This window comes from Primulina tabacum, chromosome 5, assembly GCF_025594145.1.
Source record: "Primulina tabacum isolate GXHZ01 chromosome 5, ASM2559414v2, whole genome shotgun sequence".
In the NCBI taxonomy this organism is placed as follows: Eukaryota; Viridiplantae; Streptophyta; class Magnoliopsida; order Lamiales; family Gesneriaceae; genus Primulina; species Primulina tabacum.
Window position 1 is genome coordinate 15,701,191 of NC_134554.1, and position 20,960 is coordinate 15,722,150.

At 36.6% G+C, this 20,960-nt stretch overlaps 2 protein-coding genes across 2 annotated transcripts; both read left to right on the forward strand.

Annotated features, from left to right (window-relative positions):
• The first annotated feature begins 3,969 nt into the window (after positions 1-3,969).
• On the forward strand, positions 3,970-13,008 carry LOC142547027 (putative protein S-acyltransferase 23). The gene is made up of 13 exons (XM_075655074.1): positions 3,970-4,274; positions 4,682-4,822; positions 5,434-5,546; positions 5,810-5,889; positions 8,311-8,474; positions 9,084-9,222; positions 9,297-9,396; positions 10,258-10,312; positions 10,424-10,501; positions 10,622-10,720; positions 11,259-11,337; positions 11,838-11,986; positions 12,653-13,008. The coding sequence occupies exons 1-13, from the start codon at positions 4,029-4,031 to the stop codon at positions 12,839-12,841; spliced, it is 1,632 nt and encodes a 543-aa protein (XP_075511189.1). The 5' UTR covers positions 3,970-4,028; the 3' UTR covers positions 12,842-13,008.
• Positions 13,009-15,704: 2,696 nt separating this feature from the next.
• Positions 15,705-20,926, forward strand: LOC142547028 (zinc finger CCCH domain-containing protein 40-like). The gene is made up of 4 exons (XM_075655075.1): positions 15,705-15,868; positions 16,239-16,508; positions 19,217-19,440; positions 19,948-20,926. The coding sequence occupies exons 1-4, from the start codon at positions 15,764-15,766 to the stop codon at positions 20,777-20,779; spliced, it is 1,431 nt and encodes a 476-aa protein (XP_075511190.1). The 5' UTR covers positions 15,705-15,763; the 3' UTR covers positions 20,780-20,926.
• Positions 20,927-20,960: the final 34 nt, after the last annotated feature.

Below are 20,960 nucleotides of genomic sequence, written 5' to 3' on the forward strand. Positions count from 1 at the left end.
CTACAAGACACAAGTATTTAATCCACAGGCAGAAACAAAATAATCGGTTGATTACAAGAGCATGAACTTAAACTAATAGGAAATTCTAAATTAAATGACAACTTAATCAACTATACGCTCTAGTCATGCTGATTTAATTAAGTCAAAACATAGAAACAAGTAAGAGCAAATAATCGAACACATGCACAATCATTTTATTTGTGCCTAAACTCGAGTGTCCTAGACTCTAATTCGAGCGTATCCCAGTTACGCTCTGATACCAAACTATCAGGGCCCGTGCTCTTAATTGATATTTAATTACCACACAACAAGGATTAAATGGTGTAAACAGCGAAAACGAGTTTAAAACGTTCATTATGACCTACAGAAATTTCGGCATGACCTCCCCGTAAGTAGGACATCCCAAAAATTTCGAAAGACAACAATAACAATATACGCTCGAAAATAACATCAGTTTCACAATCAACCACACCAACATCCTACAGCCGCACTGGCCAGGACTAGACACAACATACCACAAATAAAATCCAAACAACATTAAAACATAACCATACAGCTACACAGGGCATCTCCCTGGAAAATGTATCAAACCAGCATAATATATATATATAAATATCTGGGAACTCTGACACCAACCGACTGACTACTGGGTACCACTCGCTGACGCTCCACCAGACGCGTCAAAACCCCTGGAATGACCTGGTATGTCATCAAAAACAACCACAACATCAAAAGAAAACAGGGGTCGGACCCCAGTACGACAAACCAGTAAAATCATGACGTAAATAAAGGACATGTAATAATATCAAGTAAATGCAATGCTATGCGATGCATGAATGGTAACAATGGAATAACGGATACCAAATGGAGTCCAAACGAATAGCATCATCAACAGTAGCAGTGGCCACCCGTGCCAGGAATGCAGCATCAAATCGCCGCTCGTCCATGCACGTAGCATCGGGAATGCGAGTAGCTAAGTCGCTCGTCCCTAGCTGTCATCTGGGAATGTGGCTAATCCTAACCCACTCGTCCCTCTGATGACTCAATAAATCTCAACAGAATCAACATAAATAGCCGTAAAAGGAGTCAATGCTCAATATGTTATGCCAATACAATTTATGCATGAATGCAACAAAATAAACATTCAATGCACATAATAGCAAACAACATTCACCGAATATTCTTACACGCCAATATAAGCGTCATAATGATATAGGTTTGAACGTACCTCAATTGCAACTTACAATACCACGGCAAATTCTTAAGGATTATCGACTGAACTCGCCCAACAATAAAACCTACAATATAAATTCGCTATACACTTCAATACAATGCATACCAAACGACTAAACCAAAATAAATCGTCTCGGTTAAAATTCGAAATCCGGGCAGCCTATATAACCTTTCAAAATCTGGAATTCAAGCTTAATACCTCAATACTCGAGGCTAGAATGCACAACGGTAATTTCGCAAAGGTGGCTCGCCGGAACAAGTTGCCGGAAATACTGTTCACGCCGGAAACCTAGCTGGAAATTAGGGGAAAAGCTTAATTCTTCACTTTTATAAACTAATACACCAAGAACAACCAAAATTCGAAGCCAAAAGATTACCTAAATCCGAATCGAAGCTCATGCACAGTTGCTGGAAATAGGGTCGATCGAACTCGATACCTTCCGATTCATGGTAGGAAATACTCTAATAGAAAGGAGGAAGAAGAGTGCTAACCGCTGCACTAAATTTTCTGGCCGCTGGCAGCGTTGCGCGAAGACGGCAGAAAACAAAAAGAAGGCGACGAGCAAGGCTGGGAAAGAGTTTCTGGAAATGAACGATCTGATTCTTCTATCAATTGGGTTTGGGTATTTGTAATAAAAATGGGAAATGGGCCTGGGCTTATTTTAAGTATTGGGCCTCACAGGGCGTCAACAAACGAAGAGCTTAAGAGAAGAGTTATCAACGTAGTTTATGGTCGTAGCCGCCGGCGGCTACCGCAACAGAGTTCCTCGTTGAAATAGATGTGCTATTGTAATGCCATTTTCTATGAAAGACCGTCAATTTCTGGGCCGTCGTGGAATGGGACAGCGATCGCGGCCATTGGGAAATCATTTTTGAAAAATATTTTATGAAAAACTAAAAAAAAAAAAAAAAAATTTAGGCCTCATTTACAACGAACCAACCATGCCCATGACTATAAAAATCTTGTTCATTCTGACGACTTACTTTACAACCTAAATCCTTAGATTATGCTCCGAATCTTCCACTTATAATTTCAACCGACAGAAGCCCGAATCAAAATTGTTTGCCACTTTTTATCTACAAGGGATATGCATGGCTCTCAACCAGCGGACCCAGAGAATCGAATTACACTTTTACCCTCCACATTTTACGTCGTGCATGCTTTGAAAATGAAAGTCAAGCTTCTTTTACCTTCACCGTGGCAAATGTGATGTAACCTTCCATGTTCTTGTATTTCATTGTGCAACTGTAGGAAAATATTAACGACGTGTTAAAACAACTTCTAAATATAACTCTGGCATCACCCTCCTATGCATCGACCATAAAGAAAATGGAAACTAACCCCGCAACTTGGCCATCTGACGGTCTGAGGTCTCCGGAGTTCATCCACGGTGAGATTGAGAGCGTGTAACCATTTTAAAGTACTCATGTAAGGCACAATCATGTCATGATCACTACAGAAAGATCATACAACTTACTATCAATAAAATGTAGGACGATCGTTCGCGGCTCGATTCGTATACCATCGAACTTGGAAGAAAATGAGACCCACCTGTATGCCAAGATTTGATATACTTACCTCGTTCAGAATTCGATGACACGGTAAAACACTTGGCACATCACGTTCATAGGATAAACTGTGACTACCTCTTACCCATTCTTTTATTGTCCCCTGATTGAAAAAACACACGTCTGAGATCACCATAAATGGTACTTACCTTTCTAATGTGAAGGGCTCTTCGGACAGATTGATAATTAGCCCAAACATTCGAGTACAAGTTGGTCTGCAAGCATGAATAATCCTCGTTAGATGGAAGATATGGTGTGTTTGAATTTTAATCTTTCAAATTTACAAGAACTGCATAAATAATTTTCAAATCCAAAGATTTCGAATCATCAACTTCAATTATGTCATTTTTTGAACTAAGACAACGCATCTCAGATATCCATTTTATTTCAAATGATTTGGCAGCATGAGGGCATGGAGTATTGAAGTCCTCAACTCTAGTATGTGATTATGCAAATGCACATACCATTACGCTTGGAAACATGGCAAACATTAGGCAAATTCTATTAAAAACTCGGATGATGCTTATGTTACCTCCTTGTGCTTTTCCAATTATGTATGTAATTGGAAAGCACACATTAGACATCATTATTGCTTTAATTCACTTTCATGTAAAAACAATCTCTATTTTATTGTTTTATTCAATTATGAGATTCACTTTATCTATATATTAATGTAAGCTGCATAGATAGACCTTGAATATATCATGGTAAACGACAAGAAATTGAACCACCATTTAAAGATTATAAATTTATGGATTAACAATCGAAAAACCTTCAAAAGGCACTTTAAATGAAAAGTAGGTGAGAAGTTAACCTTGAAAAGTTGGAGACCGAGGGAAAATTGGAGGTAGTTGGTGAAGGGAATCGAGCCCAAGTGGAACCATCTTTCGGGATCTCCGAGTTTGCAATCCCCACATACTCTTCGTGATTTTTATCGGTACATAAGGAGCTAGGTAAGCACATTAGCCCAAAGATAAAGGCCAGCTTCTCGCTGTGGTGTTTCAGTAGCTCCCTTTTGCATGCAGCCATCTTCGACATCATGCAGTTCATTTCAAATTTATATTATTTAATAAAATAATTTTAAGAAGCTATAAGTATTATTTTTATTTTTATAAATAAAATGTATAATTTTTTTATCGAATAAAATAAAATAAGTAAAATAATAATTATAGGCCTGCCCCCACACCATCAATAAACTTGAATTCTGTGTCTTCAGCTTATTGGTGATGGCGTCATCAGAAATCGAAGTCGTAACCGTCGGCAGTGAACAAAAACCTTCCGACGGAAACCCTAATCAAGAAGTCGACATCATAGACGTTTTCTCAGCTTCGGCATACGGTGACTTCGTCAAGCTCCGGAAAGTCGTCGAAAACGATGGAGTTTCGGTCTCCCAACCCGACGGAAACGGCTACTATCCCCTGCAGTGGGCCGCTCTCAACAATTTTGCGGATATTGCTCAGTACATCGTTGAAGTAATATGTTTATATTTTCAGCTACTTTCTTTATTTATTTATACATGGTTATGATCGTTTTTATTGAAGTTCCAAATTCGCTATACACCTGCGAAAATGTGGAGTAGCGGTTAATTTTGGGAGGTTCTTGGACAGACTAACCTTTTTTGGTTTCTCTCTTATATACGGAAAGGGGGACTGGGGAAACTGCTACCTTAAAATTAATGATGATAATGCGGTCGGCTTTCATATTTTAATTGAGTGCATCGAATACTAATAACTGGTTGACGGTCATCAGGCTGTTGGAAGGCAACATTATCATTATCAAATTTATTATTAGTCCCGTGTTGTAGAGCTTAAGCTTTCTATTTTTGGGTTGAGTTTGGCTGCTCCTAAGCCCCTTATATTCGTTAGTTCATTTATTTTAGCATGGTGGAAATGTGAATGCCAAGGATAACACTGAGCAGACAGCATTGCATTGGGCCGCTGTTCGCGGTTCGATTGCTGCGGCTGATGTGTTGATGCAGAACGGGGCGCGTGTCGAGGCTGGTGACATTAATGGTTACCGGGTAATTTTCTCTATGGTACCTTGTTGAAGTTTTCATCCACTTTTTTACAGAATGATTGATTTTATATGCCCATTATTTATTTTATTCCCGTATTATTGTTACTGAAATAAAACATGGACATGCACATGCTGATGATTATTGTGTGGAGGATTGGATTATTCTGTTTCCTATTAGTATATTACCCAGTGTGTATTAATTATTTATGGTTGTGAGCTGTTTCACCACATTAAGTGAATTAAAAGAGAGAAAGAAAATAATACAAACTCGTTTATCTTGCCGATTGTAGCAACTAGCAAAGAAAGTTTGTAGTAACATTTTAATGATTAGGAAATGTTATCGGTTTGGGCATTATGATGGAACCCTGCATTTATATGGTTTATTATTTAAGGAGAGGTTGTCACCTCACTGCAAGCAGGGTTTTAATCCCTCATTACATCCTGTCATGTGTGCTTTGGAGCGTTTTGCCATATGACAGTCTATCTCGACTGGAACAATAAAATATTTCGGTTAAGGATTAAAAAATTCAATGATATGGATTTTTGACTTTATTTTCATCGTTGATGCTTAACTGAGTTTGGTAAAATATTTAAAAGAATTTGATTGCATTACAGGCTGTTCATGTTGCTGCTCAATATGGGCAGACAACATTCCTAAATCACATTATTGCCAAGCATCATGCTGATTTTGATGTACCTGATAATGATGGAAGAAGCCCTCTTCATTGGTATGGTAAATGGCCTGGCAGTAATATGCTTTAATACACTTAACCACACTTGTTTTGAGTTTATGCCGACTCCTTTTAATTTCTTTCGTTTTTAAAATTTAACAATGTCCTTAGATGGCACCTCTCTTACTTAAAATTTGACTATAATTCACTCTTGGTATTCTTTTGTGTAAATGCTGTTGATATTTGATTAGATATTTGTGTACATGTCGATTGTACTTCTCGTGAATGCGATTTGACTTCTTTGCTCTTCTTCTGACTAGGGCTGCATACAAGGGATATGCTGATACTATTAGATTGCTTCTATTTAGAGATGCTTGCCAAGGAAGACAAGATAAAGAAGGTACAAAGCATAATGATATTCTGGAGCTATATAAAAGAGAAAGTGAGAAACAAAAAAACGTGAACTGCAAACGCGTGAAACTCGTGATTTTTTCAGTATTAGATGCTTGGTTAAGGTTGGTCAGTGAGAAAAGCTCGGACAGAATATTTGGTGCTTGCTTGAGCATGGCTATTAAAGGTGTGAGCCTAGTTCGCCTAGGCACCGGGCTCAATCAGATGCAGCCCATGAGTCTGGCATGCCCCTTTGGTGAAGCCCTTTCAAAAAGCACATGCCTTTTGTGTAGCGCAAGTTGCACCTAAAGCGCAACAAGGTGTGCTTCTTGTCATGCCTGTCCATGTTAAAAAATAGTTCGACGGCCCGGCCAACTAAACATCTCGCTTCCACTGTGTAAAACATTATAACCGGACTCCGAACTTAAAACACCAAAACCCCAATTCTAAACGCACTCCAAACCCTCCTCCACTGCATGCTCTTGCTGTTAGAAATGTCAGGTTTTAGCAGCAACGTCAAGGTTTAAAACTTCAGTGCTTCAAAGGAATCCAGTGTGGAATTGTAGGACAATTATGTAGTTATCTAGGATGCACGGAGAGACGCACACCTCATTGAAGTAATGCACACCGGGCGTGGTTTTTTTTTTATTAAGTATGCTTATTAGATGAATATAACTTCAGTATCACATAGTTCCAGATATATGCTTTTTGGACTTTTAAACAAAATGTAAATCAAAATATTCATTAGTAAATGCTTGTTGTGATTAAAATGGAAAAACGAATTCAGTCACTTGTATGAGAGTAGCTCGACCTATTAAAATGTAAAAGGTTGGGTTTCAATGTTTCACGGTGGAGATTGTCTGTGAATTTAATTGGTCAGACCACTAGGTTTTGTTTGTTAACACGAAGATGTTAGCGTGAAAACACGTCGTCGTAGTTTAGTTGTGACTTTTGCTTGAAAAAGTGCATACACCTATGTGTGGCTTTTGAATGAGCATCCAGACACATGGGCATGCCTGGCTGCACTAAGGGATATTTAGGCCAGGCCCTTTAATATCTATGAACAATAATAGACTCAAAATATCCCACTACCATGAAATACATTCTACTGAATGTGTCAAAGTGGAAAGAGTGAAGAGTCAGATGTATGCCTGTTCACTTTGATGAAGTTGCTAAACAACTAGAGCAATGGGAAGTCGGAGAAGATTGCTCAATAAAAGGTTAACAACCTATGTCAAGTTCATCTGGTCAAAGTAGTAGTTTTTTACCTTTTAAAGCAAGAAGTCAAAATAAACTGGCTCAATGGATTTACTCTTTGGCAAGATGGGATTATGCAGCAAGTGAAAAAACAAAATAGTTTGATGAAAATACGAAAGTAAGGGAGTATAAAGTATATGGTGCACAAATTTTCTAGATGAATTAACAGTTTAAATATTTCACTTAATTCCTTGAAATATGATAGCTTTGAAAGTAATTGATGCTATCCCGGGATGAAGCTCCCCATTTATCATGAAGATAACTTACTAGAAACGGGAGCGAGCACATGCGGAATACTTTTGAAAGACCATGAAGATGATCTTGAAATTTTGTTTGCACTCTAATGATTAATGGGTGGATAGATACAAAAACAAGATATCAATCAAGTTCTTGGTAAATGGTCCAAGAGGTAGTGTGTTTATAGAAGTTATTGTTGGGTCGAGTTATTCTCGCTAGTTGACTGAAGTTTTCTTTTTCTTTAATTATTATTTTTTTGATAGGAAACTTAGATTATATTGAATTAGAATAGTCCATTACAAAGCAAGCGAAAGAGTTTTCCGCCAAAATAAAGATAGTAAATTGTTTTTTATTGCTTAATATTTTAAAAATACATATTCGGTGCTATGTGATATTGTAATAAATTTAGTTCATATATGCATATCATAAAAAATCACGGCTGGGATGTACCCAAAAAATCACGTCTGGTGTGCCTGATTTTAATAAGCTGTGAGTCCCTCCTTTCACTTTGTGCCTAAGGCTCCACTCCTTGTGCCTTTCTTAACCACGAGCCTGAGATAGATGTTATGGGTGATTGTGTATGGTAAAACTGTTTGGCAGTGTGGCAGCTGAATCTTACCTCTCAAGACATTTCTTGTGCTTTAAGCTTGTTCTCTTACGTGGATATTAATGTTGATGTAATAATTGTAATTAAGGATAAATGAACCTTCAAAGTGAGTTTTGAACAATGCGTTTATTTTGGCATTATGGTTTCCTTTATTTGTTCAATCACTATGCATTTATGAAACCGTAGTAACACAATATTTTGGCATGTGGATAGATCTGCGCTGGTTTTAAAGGAGATATGAGGGGTCCTTAGTGACCATAAAATTTCATTCTTCGCAGCACGATCTGGTTTTCATTTTTGTGAATGTCAATAATGTTTTATGTTTACTAGGTTGTACACCTCTGCACTGGGCTGCATTGAGAGGACATGTTGATGCATGCTCTGTGCTTGTACATGCTGGCACTAAGGAGGAATTAATGGTGAAAGACAAAGCAGGAAACACCCCCCTGGATCTTGCTTCTGATAAAGGTCATCGGCATATCGCAGTTTTCCTTGTATGTAACTTTAATGGTAATTATTGTTGAATTTTTTTGTAACGCATAAACATACGCCCAAAAGATAATACCTGTGATTTAGGCTTTCTGAGATTCTGAAGTCTCAACAACTCTTATAATTTTTTGTTCCACAAAAAATTATATGTTATTGATGATGAATTCACTAATGCTATTGTGGCAACAAGCAATTTTCTGGCTTATTTACTCATGAGGGAAATTCATATATGTGGTACATGGTGATCTTATGATGACGAAAGGTAGCAGTTATACCTCGGCATTTAGCTGAAAACAGATGCTACTATCAAGATTTTATTGATCTTGCTTTTTGAAAATGTTATTGGTTCCACTTTGTGCATCTGCACCTAGACAATTATTAGGTTCTATCATAATTATAGGGCACATATGAGTGTTGCCTGTTGAACTGCTTCTTAAAATTAGAAGGCAATATGTCGGTAATTTTATGGATTTTAACTACTAAGACTGTATGCATGGATAGATCCACTTTACTTGCTGATGTAAAAATTTCATCCCGCTTTTCAGTATCCTTCTCTGGATGTTTTCTCGTAAGCTACCAGTGTTTCGAGCCTAACATGAAACTTTCTGATTCAGTCAAATGCACGGAGTGCACTGAGCAAACGTTGGAAAGATAGAGTTTGTTCAGGAAAAGGAGGGGAAGTTGGTTACGCTCCTGTTCTCTTTTCTGCTATAGTTGTTAGCACGATTCTCTTTATTACCTCAGTCCTTTTTGGTGAGTATATATAACATGTTTATTCTATTGTGTGGTTTAATTCATTTGCTGACGTTTATGTTTTCTTGTGCTAGCTCCTAATCTTACAAAGGTTACTGCGTTTGTTGCACTTTGGGGCTGGACCGGGGTTTCTCTTGCAGTTGGTTCTTTATTTATGTTTGCACGCTGCAGTAGGTAGAGCTTTTCCATAATTTTGAAGAATATATGTCTAAATTAACTTAGTTTCTTGTCTTTTATTTGTCTTAGCCAGATTTAGTGAGGTATGTGAAAGAATTGGTTTTATCTTTATAAATTAATTAACTCTTAATTGTAATTATTTGACTGTTAAAACAAACATTGGTAAATCATAAATTTTGGTACATACATTTGTATGATTTATAATTTATAATTTAATGTCGCCTCTTCCTAATAATTGGTGGATCAATTTGAAGATCTTAATTATCAATCTTGTCCCAATTCATGCTTTTGGCATCTTTTCTCTGGCTTAATGATGTGGGTGATCAGGTGTTTCCCAGTTGTCATTTTTCAACTGCTGTACAAACAAGTGGGTTCCACAATTTCATTCTATTTTATTGCTGTTCTAATTTTTTTTATGTATTTCATCAATCGGTGTGTAGCTCGTTAAATTGATTTTCTGAATGATTTGGTGTTTCCCAGTTGTAATTTTTCAACTATTGTACTAACAAGTGGATTCTAAAAATTCATTCTATTTTAGTGCTTTTTTAATTTTTTTTATGTTTTTCATCATTCAGTGTGTAGCTTGTGATATTGATTTGCTGAATGTCTTTTTTTCAGAAAGATGGCATTTGCATGTATGGACAGATGTATCCTTGAGACTTTGAAGGGGAAATAAATTTTAATTTGACACTAAATATTAATAACACCCAACGGAATGTTAAATGTGGTAAAAAAAACATGGAGAGGTTTTTCAAATTATTCATCTTGTGCATTCATTCATGATTGTCTGAGAAGGAGACTTGCCATTGTCCTTCTGCATAAGTTAGCTTTTGATGATTTTCTCTAATTTGTCTGCAGTAAAGATCCCGGTTATTTAAAAACAGGAATGACAACCCAGTCTAATGCATCAGAGGTGATTATATCTTTCGCTAAAGTTGGTTTTTGGTCTATTTTTGCATTGGATTTCCCTACACTTATAGCTTTTCAATCTGTTTGGAATTAGTGAATTGTGTGTCTCATGCAGGATCCTTTGTTGAACATTGATCTGAACGATAGCTCTATTTGGGCAGGGAACTGGTCTCAGCTTTGCCCTACTTGCAAGGTTCGTCCATGATGTCGATTTGTCTGCTAATACCGATATTTAAGAAGCAGTTGACATATCTCTCTGATGCATGAAGGGTTGATGAATTCCATAATCCATGGTTTTTTTCTTCGATTTTAGATAATAAGACCTGTTCGCTCAAAGCATTGTCCTACGTGTAAGCGCTGCGTGGAGCAGTTTGACCATCACTGTCCCTGGATCTCAAATTGCGTGGGGAAGGTACAAATTGTTCCATACATAGAAAGATGAGTTCTTTAGCCTTCAAAAATTGCACTGATATGTGGATATAATTTTTTCCCGAACCACGTGTTGTTCACATTGATATGAAGAGTGACGCTGAATCCTACTCCTGAAGCCCAAGTCTAGAATTAACTTATGGTTGGAAAGTACAGTAGAGTCCATTAACCACAACTCAAGTAAACAACATTATTCCATAATAATGTCTTGCACTCCTGAGAACACTACATCATGTTCATGGTTAGTGTGATGCATCAAAAGGCTCTATCCTATGTGAATGTATCCCTTTCTCATCCTATTTAATATTTGGTGAACTGACAATCAATCTCTCTGTCTGAATTATTGCCAACATTGAGCAGAGTTACATTGTGGCAAATGGATAATAGCTGTTGTCCGAAGCTAATATTACTCATAATAATGTTAGATGTGTGCAATTCTCTTAGGTTTCTATATTGCCCACCATTGATGGGAGTTTGACCAGTTTCTCATTTTCATTGCAATTTCATTTTTGTCTTTGCAGAGGAATAAGCGGGACTTTGTCGTGTTTCTCTGCATGGGGTTTATGACAGCATTGACTGGTGGAATGGTTGCTCTAGAAAGTATGTTGGATGATTAACTTCGAGTAACTTTAAGTTCTAAAATATACATTTGATAACAAAACCACTAGAGATTCAACGAACTCTTTTTCAGTCTCTGGAGTGCACTTTTTCAAATATGCTGTCAAAGATTTTTACCACAGTTTGGTTATTTTATAGATTAACTTGAAGGCATGGATAAAGTTTCTGTGAATGGTAAGTGTGGTATGTGAGGGCCTTTGTTTATTTACCCGATGCTCACAGCACGCACTTACTTTCTTAGCACAACCCCAAAGACCTTAGGGCACCTGGCTCATGGGCATTTTGCGTCCCACTATTGACTATCTGGAACTAATCAAGACTAGCTATAAAAGTAGGGATTGATGGTTATACAATAAAGACTACGATAGAATGATAGGTCTCAAAAGTTGGGGTCTGTTCAAAATTTCGAGGGATTTACAATGGTCAAACTCCGACCATGTTCAGATATGTAGTATATACGTGTATCTGATTTTGAACTACAGGAATTTGGACATCAGTACCACTCTTGCAAACTGGGGAAACGTGGATTAGGCTTGTGCTTTTAAATAATCCTGGCATGATTGCTTTCTTGGTCATGGATGCGAGTATCTTAATTTCTGCTGCGACTTTACTTTCGTTTCAATCAATACAGGTGAAATTTGTATTCTCATTTATTATTTCATTTGATGTTCATAAATTTGTGGATTTTATTCATAACACTGATGCTCTCTGCTCAGAATTTCACTTGGTTGTTGTTAAGTTGTTGATGCCAGCTTCTAATTATCTATTTTCCTGTTGTCCTTGCATGTAGACGGCCATTAATTTTTTTCCCAGATACAGCAGGATGTATATAGTTTGGGAGGTCGTAATAGTGAATATTGCTTAGATAGTTTTTATACTATTACTTCTAGATATTTATATATACTCGGTAACATTACCTTTGCAAGTGCGCCATATTGTTATAAATTTGTTAATACATGCAAAATTTAAATACCTTAATGTACAAATTGCCGTTGGTCCTGCTTCCTTCATTTGCGGCATATAGCATGTTGCTGGCTAAAATTGGTTTTGATGTTTAGGTGTTAGTCGTTGTAACATTTGAGTCTTAGAAATCACCCAGTGAAAGCCAAAGATATCACATTGTTGCAAAAGAGAAATCGAAAGATTAAAACTTTTGAAGTTTGTATTTTGACTCTTATCCCAGATTTTATATTTGTATCTCTATTGTTGATTGGGTCCTTCCTAAGAAAAGGTGACTCCAACTAAGGTTTGCATGGAAAAGAAAGATGATAGGTAGCATTGATGCTTGAATTTACAGGTTGCTCGGAATATCACCACCAATGAATTAGCCAATGCTATACGCTATGGTTATCTGCGTGGCCCAGATGGGCGGTTTCGCAACCCGTATAATCATGGTTGTTGGAAGAATTGCTCAGATTTTCTCATACATGGCTACACAAACGATGATGAGGTTGCTTGGCCTTCTCTGCAGCATCCTACTAGGTAGTAAAATAATATATACTTCTTAATGATGCAGAAACCCTTGGTTTTGGGATATTGGAAGGTACAAAAAAAACTTTAATGTATGATGATACAGAAGCTCAGACAACTGATCTTTGTATTTAGCACAGCTACATTCACATTAATACTAGAATGTCGATACTCATTAGATTTCTTGCTCCGCTACCCTTTCTGTTCATCCGGGTTAATTGTCCCTTGTTGGAACAAGGATCCAAATTTAACATTTAAAATACTGCACGGTTTAGAAAAATTGAATTATATCATTTACTGTCAGATATGACTCTCATAAAAGAGCAAGCGCTCCATCCCACAAGATGTTATACCATATGATTTTATACATGACAGCCAAATCTGTTCTTCGATGCAACATTCCCCAAATTCCATAACTACAAAAAAAAAACTCTTGACATCTATTAACACCACAAAGTCTGCCACCCGAACTTTAACGAACCATACTTTACCAGTTACAGCATGTAACCAAGCAGATTCAGAGTGCACACTGGATGTAATATATTTGTATCAGATAGGCAAGATCAGTGCTCGAGGCGGAATACGTATTCCGTCAACTGTTGCAGTTTACTGGGATCCACTTTCCGCTCTGCTGCAACCACATGCTTCTTCAGGGTGAGCATTCTCGAGGTGAGATCCAGGGTCCAGCCTTGTTGCTGCGTATCTGCAAGTTTTTTTTTTTTTTTTTTATCATCTAGTATTTCTAAAAATGAGAAGAAAAATGGTTTTCCCATATTTAGGGGGCCTTGGTTCAGAGTAAATGCAGCTGCTTAACATACTCGCAATGATGGTCATGATTGCTAAAGAGTAGACAAGATAAAAGATATTTGAAAGGCAAAATGAGAAGTTGAGAAACACCACAAAAAATGAGTACTGATAGGCAGACCATGTAAGAAACAATCGAATTAATTCTTCCTTCAGGATGTACATAAATTTGCCCATGGAAAAAAAGTGTATCGGGGATCAAGTCGAAAGTTAACATTGACTTATAAGTTCTAACCCACATCCCAGAAGTCTATCATTCATTGTCAGAGGGTATTGCAGTAAACTCGAATGAAGTGGCAGCAAATCGACTTTATAATGAATGCTAAGCAAGAAAATAAACCTCTTTTACGATGAAAAATAAACGTGTCATAATTTAAAGAGGGAAAAGTAGAATTGTAATCAAGTGGGCGATAATGACCGGCCATGCACGAGACTCATCGCCATCATATGAGGGCGAGGACACATAGAACGGATATTTTGAAGGTTCATGAAAATTCATACTGACTTGGAGTAACGGGTCTTGAATAAGATAACGAGGAATTTATCAAGAATAAACTTTACCTCTATGTCGTAAGATCATATTACATATAATCTGAAACTTCAGATCATATATCTTTTCGAATACATTAGATAAGCCTTGTTTTGTTGGCAGTTGGATTACTTATTTATAAATATTTAATATTTATTATGTTGTTTTTTGAAAGCTACAGTGGTTTGAAAGCTATGTCAGATTACAGATGTTATACAATTATATAACATTCATAATATTTGAAAGCTATATAAGATTACATATTTATACATATTAAATTAATATTTGTTATTTCATACATTTTTTGTGTTGTTGTTTTTTTTTTTTTTTATTTTAGAAAAGACGATCTTACGAGTATTATTTTGTGAGACAGATCTCTTATTTGGATCATCCATGAAAAAGTATTACTTTTTATGTTATTATTTTTTATTGTGAATATGGATAGGATTGACCCGTCTCACAGATAAAGATTCGTGAGATCGTCTCACAAGAGATCTAATCTTACATAATTATGATATCAAAATAAAATTTTCGAAATATAAATCATTTGACAATATGGCACAAATTTCTCCAAATCTGGGAAACCCTTCAAAAACGTATATTTTAAATTTCTATTTTTTTATATAAAAAAACATATTCCAAAATAGAGTCCTAACAACAGTGTGTTTGACAACCAGGATTTGGGAGAATTTCATGGGATTTGGATTTCAAAATCCTATTTTTATTGTTTGGCAAGATGATTAAAAAAAAAATTCGAATTTGTTTAGAATTTTATGGGATTTCATGGGATTTCAATAAGTATATCCAAATCCCATCAAATTTGATAAGATTTGGTGGGATTTGGATTTTAAAAACATACAATTACTTTTTTATCCAACACATTACACATCATTCTCATCAACACATCATTCTCCATCAAAGTTTTTACATGATTAGACTTTTTTTTCCTTTTAACTTTTTTTAGAAGTTGAAAAATTTCGTTTAAATTTTATAAGTTTCTTGTGTTATTTACTGATTAATATAATAAAAATTATATTAATTACCAAAGCCTCTTTTTACGTTTAATAATTAATTTCATGTTAAAGTTTAAAGTTGTTTGATGATTTTTTAATTATTATTTTATGTGCACTATAATTAATAAATAATAATTAATTTTTGAATTTACAAATACAAATAATAGAGAAGAATTATTAATTTCTAAACTTTTTCGGGTTATTTATGTTTATATGATTTCTAAGTGTAGTTTAGTAAAATTTTAAAATTCCAAATTCGAATCTTTTTTTCTCCAAACAAGAAATGAATTTATAAATACCAATTTTAAATTTTAAACCAAACACCAAATGGAATTTCAAATTCTTGAATTTCCAATTCAATTCCAAATTCAAATTCCAAATTCCATGAAATTCTCTCAAATCCTGGTGGCCAAACACACGGTAAAAGTAGTTTGCAGCCTAATTAAATATTATTAATTAAATCCGTGTTGGACTCTATGCATCTCCTGTTGTACATCAGTAGCTAGGGCTTTGTATTAATTCAAAACGGTTCTCGTCTTTCTGTTTTCCATTGTCCTCCTCCTGTACATCAGAGTGAATTGTTTAGGGGAGAATGGCGCATAGGCTGCTCAGAGACGCGGAAGCCGATGGATGGGAGCGGACTGATTTCCCGATTGTGTGTGAATCATGCCTCGGCGACAATCCATACGTTCGAATGGTATATTAGAGCTCTATATTTTCGATTTTATATTTGTTATGTAATTTAAGTTCTTTTTCCTATTTGTTCTTGGAAATCAAGTGATTTTCTGCTTGTGGAACAAAGTTTAGAAAATTATAAGTTGAGTTAGGTGATTGGCTCAGTTTTTATGGGAATTGAGTAGGTTCTTTAGATATCTGCGAACTTAAAATGCTAGGATTATGGATTTGCTTCCAAACCCCCGTCCCCGACCACTCTTTTGCTTAAATATTTGCTAAAAGAGGCTAGTATTCTGCCTTATTGGTATTCTGAGTACGGAATTTTTTTATATTTTTAAATAGATAGATAAACTGGGGTGCTTCTTAACAAACATTATTGTTAATATGGATAGACAAAAGCAGATTATGACAAGGAGTGCAAGATATGTTCGAGACCATTCACAGTTTTTAGATGGAGGCCTGGTCGCGATGCAAGATACAAAAAGACGGAGATTTGCCAAACTTGCTGCAAGCTGAAAAATGTTTGTCAAGTATGCCTGCTAGATCTGGAATATGGCCTGCCAGTTCAAGTTAGAGATACTGCCCTCAGTATCGATTCAAATGATGCCATTCCAAAGAGCGACGTAAATAGGGAATATTTCGCAGAGGAGCATGACCGCAAGGTATTTTTTCATTGTGCCTGAGAACAATCTTCGTGCTTTTTATTCGGAGTTGCTTCAAATACCCAACAACGAAATTTTTAAACTGACAAATAATTCATTTGTTATAGGATTGTGTGTTAAACCATTTGATTTCAAGATGGACAGTAGCGACTCCGGCGTTTAAACATCTACTATTTTCAGATCTTGTTGGGGATTGGTGTTTTATTTCATGTTGAATTATTGATAGTCTTAAGCTTAGTCTAATTTCCATTTCCTAGTCTTTGTTTCGTGGATCGCTTGTCCACTTCGTAATGTAACCTTTCACTTATTATTAGCAATATAATAGTTTCTTATCAAAAAAAAATAGATAAAAGTGTACTGAGAATATAGGCAGACAAATGAATCAGAGTATGTATTCTCAATACAAATAAGTTTCATCATTGTGTATTCAAGCTAATGTAGGTAACACCCTTATAAATGTGCTGAAATTGCTACCTAGTATTTCTTTTCCTCCAAATATACATTTGTTACTTTATTTGGAACACCTTGTGAAAACCAAAGTCCGTCAATATCTTATGTCAAGATGTGGTGGATCTGTATGACGGAAAGATTTAATCTCTAGATTTATTATGATTTTTGCTCAGTACTCGCCAACCAGGAGAAACCATCAGGACAGTTTTTTTCATTCTAAAATATCATGTGTATTCAATTTATCTAGCAATAAATCCGATGGTGAATCTTGTACCTTGGAATAATGGTTTTCCAAATGAGGGGATAGCGTGTATACGAAGAACAGGTTGGACGCCGGCCGGAGAAAGAAAAGAGATTTGCATGTCTCTAACACCCATACCCTTCTATTGATCAATTCTAAACATACTCTAACCTGTTCTAAGCAAAGTAGTGACTCTACCTCTTCCTGTTTATCTTAAGGTGACCCCTCGGAAAGTGAAAGTTCCTTGATGCAGAAGCATTGTCATCTAAATTACAAGGTTGTTTCGTAAGGATGTAAGCGTAGGTAAAACTCTTCGATAAAACCCCACCTCCTACTCCCAAAACATTAATCTACCCATCACCCACTTTTCATTTGACATTATTTTTGAATATGTCTGGCAAAGCTATAGTTGATGTCCATGGACATCTGGAAGACACCCTTTGTCCTTAGATGATGTTCAAACTCCCATCCACCGAAAATCTCGTATGATCCTGCTCTTCTATAGCGATAATAAGTTTTCCTCAAGGAGAATTCTCAAAACCATTTGCGAGTTAGTGCCTTATTGTGAATATGCCCTTATAGATGTGCTCTGGGTAAATGCTGGTTTCAAAAAGCACCTGACTTTTTAAAAGTAATGTACTAATGTTATATGCCAAATCGGACTTGCCTTTGGGAGATGTAGCTGTATCATCCTCAACTAAAGCAAATACATGTGGTAACTGTTGTTGAACTCTATAGTTAGCTTGAAGAGAAAATTAACCAGGCAAGATATTCGACTGTTATGCCAAATGCTCTGGGTTCAAACTTGCTAGCGGAAAATTTTTAGTTTCATTTATTTCCCTACTAAGAATAGTGTGTGGATTCATTTATATTTTGTGGATTAGTTTCAAATGCCTTTAGTGGTGTTAATAGCTAGCTTCTAATAATAAGTAGAAAAACTGTTTGGGAGACAACTGTAGATAAAAGTTAGTAAAATATTTTTACTAGGTGTTTAAAGTTGTAAGTGTGCAGCGTGCATTGTGAAGTAGTCTTTAGCTTGTCACTCTTCAGTTTTTTCCTTTAAAGGAGTTTTGATCTTGCTTGTGTTTCCATCAGATGATGGTGAATTGCAAGTGATTAAGAATGTTTGTTGCATAGTTGGTCACTTGTAATTGAGGGTGAGTGAATAGTTTCAAGCACGATCAGAACCTCTTCTAGAATTACGATGTTACATTTGCCCTTCATTTTGCAACTTGAAATTGAAGTTGGTTTAATTAAACAATGTGGTTTTTGGCTGGTTCATGATTTATTGCCTGAAAGTATCATGTGGGTAAACAAGGCTACAGTGTCCTGTTAATCTAGTGGGATAAAGTACATTGAGAATTAGAAATTTGTATTGTTAAAGTTCGCATCATTGTTATTCCATTTAATCCAAGGGCACAGCGTCGTGTTACTGGCCATTTTCTCGAGTTTGGTGGCCATAGCATGATTCTACTTTAGGAAAGAATAACTGTAGCTCTATAAGGTCACATTTGTCAAGGGGTATGATCCTACTCTTAATACTACCTGTTTGCTGATGAGCGAGTTGTGTGTCTCCCCACCATGATCAATCCAAATGTAGCCTTTCACTGGCCAATTCTTTTGATGTCCTCAGCTGTGATGGTTATTCCCCAGTTTACAAAAACTGTGAAATTGTGGAAAGAGGTAACAGAGATCAAGTTAGTGAGGAGTACATTGGCCGTTGGCGAAAGGAAGTCTTTTGTAGATCTCTTGATCTGGATGATTTTTTCCCTCAATATTATTAGTTTTCCATCCATTTATGGTTATTGACTCTTATGAATACCCATGTTTTGCTATCAGTATTGAAATTTAAATTTTGTGTATTTATGAATTATGAACCATTAGAACTGTAAATATTTTAGTCAAAGCCTACTTATGAAAGCACTGCGGTTGAGTCACCACTTGTTAGATGTTTCTTGCTCTTTTGTGAATTTTTTCTCCTGTGTGTCTGTCTAGACTAAATATTTCCTATATACAGGCAAGAGCCGGGATTGATTATGAATCTTCACATGGGAAGGTGCGCCCTAGCGATACCATCTTGAAACTTCAGAGAACCACTCCATACTACAAGAGAAACCGAGCTCATGTTTGCAGTTTCTTTATTCGAGGTCAATGTACTAGAGGTCCTGAATGTCCTTATAGGCATGAGATGCCTGAAACTGGGGAGTTGTCTCAACAGAATATCAAAGACCGTTACTATGGGTATGTAACGGTTTTGGAATTAATTATTTACTTGATATGCTGTGTATAAAGTTGATAGTGTGCATTTTTATATGAATTCTTAGAACGCGTGACGATTAGCTTCAATCATGTTCTTGAAGTATAGTTTGTGGATTCGAACCCATGTCTCTTTCCCCTAGTGAGAGATTATTATGCCATTACACCACAAGGGTGTTGGTGTCTCTTTTTTTAGCAGCCTCAAATGACATGTCTACTGCCAATCTTTAGTTCTTTTCCATTTTTTGAGCAGCTCCTCTTTTCCATTCTGGCACAGTCATTAATTCCAATATGTTTCGTGTATGTATATATGTTTCCCCATTCTTTGCTTGCAAAATGAAGCGTTTTCATTTTTTTCCCTCGTTATGCACTTAAATTTCTTGTTTTTGTCAAAGTCTCTATTTTTGCTCAATTTCAGTTCTTACAAGCGTTTGCCTTCATCCCGTCCTTTTGCCATTCACGTATTTTCCTTTTCATTGCATGAATGTGCAGAATTAACGATCCAGTGGCATTGAAGTTGCTTGGCAAGGCTGGAGAAATGCCTTCTCTGGAGCCTCCTGAAGATGAAAGCATTAGAACACTGTATGTTGGTGGGCTTGATGCAAGAATTACCGAGCAGGATTTAAGAGACCATTTCTATGCGCATGGAGAAATTGAATCCGTAAAGATGGTTCTCCAACGTGCTTGTGCTTTTGTGACTTACACAACAAGAGAAGGCACAGAGAGGGCCGCTGAAGAACTTGCAAACAAGCTAGTTATTAAAGGCTTGAGGCTGAAGCTGCTCTGGGGTAAACCACAAGCACCGAAGCCTGAATCTGAAGGCTCTGACCAAGCAAGCCAACAAGCAGCAGTAGCCCACAGTGGATTGTTGCCTAGGGCAGTCATATCACAGCAGCAAACTCTTCAGCCCAATGATATACAAAACCAGCCTCCTATGCCGTACTTCAACATTCCTCCGCTGCCTGAACAAGATCGAGCATATTATCCTTCGATGGATCCTCAAAGAATGGGTGCACTCATTCCATCTCATGAGGGGTCTTCCAGTGCAGCTGGCCTTGGAGGATCATATGAAAGTAAAAGTGGTTCAGATCAGATGCAGCAACAAGCTCAGCAATATGGTTACTCGAATGTGCCTCCCCCCAATATTCAATTCTATCCGCCATATCATCCACAATATGGATATATGCCACCTCCCATACTTCCACCTCGGCAACAATACCCTCAGCCACCTTATCCAGGGCCGCGGCCTCCTTTACCTCATCCTGATGGTGACCAGGCATCTTTTAATACGAAAGCTCCAACTGGGGCATCCCAACTACCATAAATCTGGTTAAATCGTTTGTCTAGAAAGGCTTAGGCTTTCGTATTTGGGTCGATTGATCTGTTTTAACATTTGGGATTGCTTGCATGTAATGAATTTGATATTGTATTTTGGTTTATGCTTTAAGTTAATTAAAATGGTATTATGCTATATTTTCGTTGTTACTATTAACATGCACAAAGTT

Bases quoted from the DNA above. Each gene is read 5' to 3' on its own strand.
- LOC142547027 (XM_075655074.1), top strand. From the start codon at position 4,029: ATGGCGTCATCAGAAATCGAAGTCGTAACCGTCGGCAGTGAACAAAAA. The intron at 8,475-9,083 runs GTATGTAACTTT...TTTCTGATTCAG, and splicing joins GGCATATCGCAGTTTTCCTT to TCAAATGCACGGAGTGCACT. The intron at 11,987-12,652 runs GTGAAATTTGTA...TTGAATTTACAG, and splicing joins TTTCGTTTCAATCAATACAG to GTTGCTCGGAATATCACCAC.
- LOC142547028 (XM_075655075.1), top strand. From the start codon at position 15,764: ATGGCGCATAGGCTGCTCAGAGACGCGGAAGCCGATGGATGGGAGCGG. The intron at 15,869-16,238 runs GTATATTAGAGC...TAATATGGATAG, and splicing joins ACAATCCATACGTTCGAATG to ACAAAAGCAGATTATGACAA. The intron at 19,441-19,947 runs GTATGTAACGGT...ATGAATGTGCAG, and splicing joins ATCAAAGACCGTTACTATGG to AATTAACGATCCAGTGGCAT.